Source organism: Stomoxys calcitrans, chromosome 1 (genome assembly GCF_963082655.1).
Source record: "Stomoxys calcitrans chromosome 1, idStoCalc2.1, whole genome shotgun sequence".
NCBI classification, from domain to species: Eukaryota; Metazoa; Arthropoda; class Insecta; order Diptera; family Muscidae; genus Stomoxys; species Stomoxys calcitrans.
The window spans coordinates 90208925-90216172 of NC_081552.1; the positions used below are offsets into that span (position 1 = coordinate 90208925).

At 39.2% G+C, this 7248-nt stretch overlaps 1 protein-coding gene across 1 annotated transcript; it reads right to left on the reverse strand.

The window, feature by feature from the left end:
- Positions 1–225: 225 nt before the first annotated feature.
- Positions 226–7009, reverse strand: LOC106095227 (uncharacterized abhydrolase domain-containing protein DDB_G0269086). Its single transcript, XM_013262468.2, has 3 exons — positions 6863–7009; positions 476–1371; positions 226–401 (listed from the first exon to the last, which is right to left on the reverse strand). The coding sequence occupies exons 1-3, from the start codon at positions 6875–6877 to the stop codon at positions 392–394; spliced, it is 921 nt and encodes a 306-aa protein (XP_013117922.1). The 5' UTR covers positions 6878–7009; the 3' UTR covers positions 226–391.
- Between the last annotated feature and the right edge of the window lie 239 nt (positions 7010–7248).

A 7248-nucleotide genomic window follows, 5' to 3' on the forward strand; every position in this document is an offset into this window, starting at 1 on the left:
TCCCATATAATCCGATCCCCCTATTTTACTTCTTGGGCCCCTAAAGGACGCAATTTTTATTCGAATTGGCTGAAATTTTACAATTCTTTTGTTTTATCTTAAGTTGGCCTAAAAAGAGATCCGGGAAAAGAACTCGACAAATGCGATCCATGGTGGAGGGTATATAAGATTCGACCCGGCCGAACTTAGCATGCTTTTACTTGTTGCTCTTAGAGTGGAACTTAATTTCCTTTTTTTGATAGATTTAAAGCACTTTTATTATATCTTGAATATCTTTATGGCATAAATAGAATTTTTGCATTGCAATTAAGGTCGGGGCCAGTGACAGCGACATTAATAGCACACCACAGATGAATGTATCACATATCTCCATTGAATATGGGAAAACGAATTACCAGTGTCTGTAAGTGCAAAATAATGAATATATAATTAGCTTGAGCTATTCGCATAAAATATTTGCATTTCTTTAACTTACAGCACATTGACATGATGGGGATCCGGCCAAACTGGAGCTGGCTTGTGAACAAGAGTAGCTTTAGCGGCAGCGTGATTGGCAACAGAAGCAGCTGCTGCGGCAGCTTCAGCAGCAGCCTGTGCCTTAGCGTTGACAGCTTCAACATGAGCCTGAACAGTCTCCGAGGCCTTAGCAACCTGAGCATGCACTGCTGCGGCTTCATGGAGAACAGCTTCAGCGGCCTTGGCTACTTGGGAATTTACAGCTTCGGCTTGAACATTGGCGACGGCAGCCGCTTCACGGGCATCTTGTGCATTGGCGGCGGCCTGGGCTTTGGCAAGATTAGCCGCATTGGCTGCAGCTTCGGCGGCTGCTTTTGCTTGAGCATTGACGGCGTTAACTTGAACCTGCACTGAGCCGGAAGCTTTCTCAAATGCTGCTTTAACAGATTCAGCCTCAAGCTGAACAGTTTCACTAGCATGGGCAGCTTGGGCATTTACAGCATCAGCTTGGGCATTTACAGCAGCGGCAGCTTGAGCAGCTTCGTGTTGATTGACAGCAGCTTTGGAATTGGCTACGGCGGCGGCATCAGTGGCAGCTACAGCCACAGACTTAGCTTGAGCATTAACGGCTTCAACATGAGCCTGAACAGCCTGAGCTGCCTTGGCTACTTGGGCACTGACAGCCTCGGCTTGTTGCTTTACAGCTTCAGAGGCTTTAGCAACTTGAAGATTTACAGCATGTGCTTGGGCCTGGGCAGCTTCAGCGGCCACTAAAGCAGCTTTGGCCTTGTTATGTGCAGCGACTTCTGCATGAGGATCATAGTGGGGTAAAACGACGTAATGCCCAGGTGGAGAGAGTCCTAAAGGAACTACACTGGCGTTGATGGTCACAGCGCACAGGGCCAAAACGAAAGTCTACAAAGATAAAGATAAACATTACAAAGTTCAAGTATAGATGTGAATGATGTTTGATGTTTCTAATCCGAATATAATCAATATTTGGGTTCAAGTCGCTAAGTGGGCGCCCCAACCCCAGAACCCCTTAAAACTATTCTACCAGTTGGGACAATATTATATTCAAATCAATGGTGATTGTACAACGGAATTTATAGGCAAGTTTCTGGAGCCGATATATAGGCTATTTGAAACACTCCCAAACAAGCCTGACCACTCCCAAAAGGGTTTGAAAAAGTGCTTGCGAGCACATTATTCTGAAATCTAAAATTACCCGAAGTAGATATAATATGAGACTTAAATGAGCACTTAGAGCAATGTCTTGGTCCATTAATGTCCATTTATATCGCAAAGGAGAAAATAATAGGTGTCCGACTCATAGAGATACGGGTTCAGTATGAAGGAGCCATTGCGGCTATGAAACTTAAGACGATAGGAAGAGGAAAGAAGGTAGGAGTAAGTCATATCATCAAAGAAAAATCGAGGCGATGATAGAAAACCTTAATGCATTTTCAATGAAATTCGGATATTTACTCTATTATTACTAGAGACCAGATTTTATGCAAAAGCATATCTTAAAAGGATGAACGTTTGATGTCCTGATTTCACATGAATGATTTTTGAACACAAATAAGTCGTTTAAAGCTATTTAGATTTAGCATATTTTGCATATCCATATGCTAAGAATTATGCAATTATGCTTAAAATATCCAATATGCAAAAACATGCAAAATGCTTTAACGACTTTAAAAAGCATTAGAGAACTCAAAGTTTAAATCGAACTAGCTTAAAATTTTATCAAATATCTAGTATAGATGACTGTCACAATGGAAGAAACAATAGCCTTCATAATTTTTTGATATCGGAAGGGGGCAGAACCTCCCGCTAACCTAAAAAGCCACCCAAAACCAAAAGTGAACCAAAAGGACAATATGGGTCTCAAATGAAAGATATTTGGGAGTATAATACGATTCTTATAAGAAAATTAGGTGTAAAGACCTAGAGAGACCGACATAACAAAGGTATTTGAGATACTCTGGGAGTGCGCCCGATATGGTTCAATCTTCTTCATTTTAATCATAATATGAAGGCGCATATTGTTAGGATTTGTAAAATTACGAGGGTTGCCTTTTATATTTCGGGATTGGACAACCCATGTGTTGCAATCCGTCAACTGTCAGCTCTATCGTAAAGCTTTGAATTTTTGAGAACGTTTAGACATATGAGCGCTGTTTGTGTTGTTTACAGTAACTTAAAAGATTCATCTCGCCCAAAAAAATGAAATTAAATCGTGAACATTTTCGTGCAATAATTTTTTCAACTTTCGACTTGGATTAACTCAATAATAGTGTGTCGGTGAACTTAATTCAATTTTTGGCGATGAAGCTCCGTCAAGGACCAGTGTTTGTCGTTGATATAGTAAATTCAACCGAGGTCATGGTTCACTCCAAGACGAATTTCGTAAATCAGTTGTTGTTCTAAAAACCATTGATGCTGTGCGCCAACTCATATCACAAGATCGCCATACGAGCTAACGTTAGATTGAGACAATCTTAGGCATTAGTGGGACCAGCACACATTCAATTTTGCATGAACATTTAACCTTCAAACAAAACAAGTAAAAAGGCGTTAAGTCGGCCGGGCCGAACTTTGGATACCCACCACCTCGGGTATATATGTAAACCACCTTTCATCAAAATTCGGTGAAAATTTCATACCTTATACTCATATACCTCATACTGATCTGAACTATATACGACACGGATGTCGAAAAGCCGAACATAAGTCACTGTGTCAAATTTCAGTGAAATCGGAATATAAATGCGCCTTTTATGGGGCCAAGACTTTAAATCGAGATATCGGTCTACATGGCAGCAATATCCAAATCTGGAGCCTAACACAAAGCACTGTCCCAAATTTCGGCGAAATCGGACAATAAATGCCTCTTTTATGGGTCCTAAACCTTAAATCCAGAGATCGGTCTATATGGCAGCTATATTCAAATCTGGACCGATCTGGGCAAAATTGAAGAAGGACGTCGAAGAGCCTAACCAAACTCACTGTCTCAAATTTCAGCGACATCGGACAATAAATGCGACTTTTATGGCCCCAAAACCTAAAACCTAAATATCGGTCTACATGGCAGCTATATCCAAATCTGGACCGATCTGTGCGATATTGCAAAAGTATGTCAAGGGGCTTAACTTAACTCACTGTTTTAAATTTCGGCGACATCGGACAATAAATGAGCATTTTATGGGCCCAAAACCATATATCAAGAAATCGGTCAATATGGCAGCTATATCCAAATTTGAACCGATCTGGACCAAATTGAAGAAATATATCGAAGGGCCTAACACAATTCACTGTCCTAAATTTCAGCAAAATCGGATAATGAATGTGGCTATTATGGGCCTTACACCATAAATCGGAGGATCGATCTTTATGGCAGCTATATCCAAATCTGGACCGATCTGAGCCAACTTAGCGAAGGATGTAGATGGGCCAAACACAATACACTGTCCCAAATTTCATCAAAATCGGATAATAAATGTGGCTTTTGTGGGCCTAAGACCCTAAACCGGAGGATCGGTCTATATGGCAGCTATATCCAAATCTGAACCGATCTGGGCCAATTTAACGAAGGATGTCGATGGGCCTTACACAATTCACTGTCCCGAATTTTATCGAAATCGGATAATAAATGTGGCTTTTGTGGGCCTAAGACCCTAAACCGGAGGATCGGTCTATATGGCAGCTATATCCAAATCTATACCGATCTGGGCCAAATTGAAGAAATATGTCAAAGGGCCTAACACAACTCACTGTCCCAAATTTCAGCGATATCGGACCATAAATGTGGCTTTTATGGGCCTTAGACCCTAAATCGGAGGATCGGTCTATATGGCAGCTATATCCAAATCTGAACTGATCTGAGCCAAATTAACAAAGGAAGTCGAAGGGCCTAACACAACTCACTGTCCCAAATTTCAACAAAATCGGATACTAAATGTAGCTTTTATGGGCCTAAGACCCTAAATCGGCGGATCGGTCTATATGGGGGCTATATCAAGATATAGTCCGATATAGCCCATCTTCAAACTTAACTTGCTTATGAGCAAAACAAGAATCTGTGCAAAATTTCAGCTCAATATCTCTATTTTTAAAGACTGTATCGTGATTTCAACAGACAGACGGACAGACGGACGGACATGGCTAGATCGTTTTAGATTTTTACGCTGATCAAGAATATATATACATTATAGGGTCGGAAATGGATATCTCGATGTGTTGCAAACGGAATGACAAAATGAATATACCCCCATCCTTCGGTGGTGGGTATAAAAATAGTTCGCGTTGGATTCCACAGAGTTTGTCAATCGCTCAAAAAAGGGCTCGTGTAGATTGGCCGAAAGAAATGCTTTCAAAATACGATCGCGATGCTTCGAAACAAGTCTATGACATCATGACAGGTGATGAATCATGGATTTGCACGTATGAGCCCGAAAGTATACAAAACACTTCCAATCAAATGATCGCCTGTTGTTTCGGAAAAACTGGACATCGCTCAATCGTACCACTAGAACAACGCAGAACAGTCAATTCTGAGTGGTACACAAACATTTGTTTGCCAGTTTTCTTCCAAGAAATCGGGAAAACCAACCGCCGAAGACGAATCGCTCTTCACCACGATAATGCGAGCTGTCACACATCGGCTCAAACACCTGCATTTTAGAGCATTCAAAACATCGATTTGATAAGTCATTCTGACTGGGCACCGAATGACTTCTTTTTATTCTCGTACGTAAAAAATTAAATGAGAGGTCAAGGTTTTTCGACACCTGAAGATACCTCAGAGTGGCAAAATTGCTTCGACAATTGGTTCAAACGCATACAAAAGTGTATAGGTCTTAATCGGGAATATTTTGAAAAACAATAAAGCTAATTTCGATGATTAATATTTGCTTTTGTTCTCTAATTCCGAAATATACAAGCAACCCTCGTAAAAATATTGATCTCGTTAATGCAATTTTAAGTTAGTTTTCGTCATTCCGTATGTGTCTCCTCGAAATGTTCGTTTTAGACCCCATTAATACATATAATCTTGATCGTCATGATATTTTAAGCCGATCTAGCCATGTTCGTCAGTCTACTGAAACACGCTAATTTTCGAAGGAGTAAAGCTGGGCACTTGAAATTTTTCACAAATACTTCTTATTAGGGTAGGTCGGTTGGTATTTTTCGGTCCATGTTTTAATATGACCGATCTTGATTCTTGACTTCGTCAGCTTCTAGAGGCTGCAATTCTTACCCGACTTGGTTGAAATTTTGCTTATGTCTATTTGACATGACTTCCAATAGCTGCCATATAAACCGATCTTTCAATTCGACTGAAATTTTGGAGTTGTTCTTTTTTTTATAACTTGTAACAGCCATGACAAGAACGATCCATATATGTCAAGAACTTGATATGGCCCATATATATAAATCTAAAAAGTCATTCAAAGAGATGGACATATGCGGCTGTTGGTGGAGGGTATATAATATTCGGTCCGGCTCTTACTTGTGTTAAATATTTTTCCCATTTTTGATAAATATTTTTCCCATAGATCATAAACTTTTAAGGTTAAACTTCGTAAAATTTTTGATACAATTCTGAATTGTGATTCCAACTCTTTTTTATAATGTTTTACCAAATATCTTGTTTTGCGCTACTTTATTTTGGTTGTTTCATTTTGTTGTTGGATTTATTTGTCCAGCTGAAACCAATACAGGGTTTTTTTAAACCAAATATTTACATTAATATACACGTAGCGTAAAAAATTATAACGTCCGATAAAACGGACACTATGCGCTAATAGGTTATGCAGAAAAGGTGCAGAATGTGATAGCATTTTTATATAAGGCATGTGGAAAAGATGATGAGACGTTGGAGCATTTCCGTTCAGCTTTCGCAGCTAACAGGCACCGGCACCTAGGTATAAACACAATAACAGATAAAAACCGATTTAAAGGCGTGGGATGGGGAATTCCTGACTTAGATGTTTTCGAAACTTCATTTTGGTGGTTAGAGCGCCGGTTACTGGGTTAAAATATGTCTATAGTGGCATGGGCGGACTAGTATCCGCACCCTTTTTTCACAATCTAACCTAGTCGTACAATTACAGTACAATCTAACCTAGTCGATTTAGACTTTTTCAATACATACTACATATAAATCATTTGTATAGATTTTAAGAGGAATTCTTGTTGGTGCTGTACTCAAGATTCGGCTAGACCAATATTACTTGGTAAAACTAAATTTATTTAATTTTGAAATATTGTCATCTACATTCTTAAACACATTTCCATAAATCATTTTGCCGGGTATTTTTATAAAACAGCATTTTAACTCAATTAATTTTGCTCACTCCTTTTCAAATCCACAACTAAGGAACCATAAATTACTTACCACTGATGTTCTCATATTGCTACTAAACTTAAAATCACTTCTTATATTTGAATTAAGCTAGCACTAGCCGTACGATTCCAAGAAATTAAAAATACCGTCACCGTTCCGCGTTGTATTTAGAGATCAATTAGACTGTTACCTCTTATGACTGTTGGCGTGCAATTTATAGAATCCAAGGTTGACTATGCTACAATTCTGCCAACTGCGTCTTAGATGACAACAAAAGCTGTCGTGGAGACTCTAAGGCGCGCATTTTTCTTTGTCCAATCAAGATTACATAAAATCAATGTCGATGGAGGGCAAGCTAACACCATGGTTAGTTATTCTGGGAGTAGGTAGAATTAATTGATATACTTGTTTGAAAAATATGTAAAATCGTAATTACA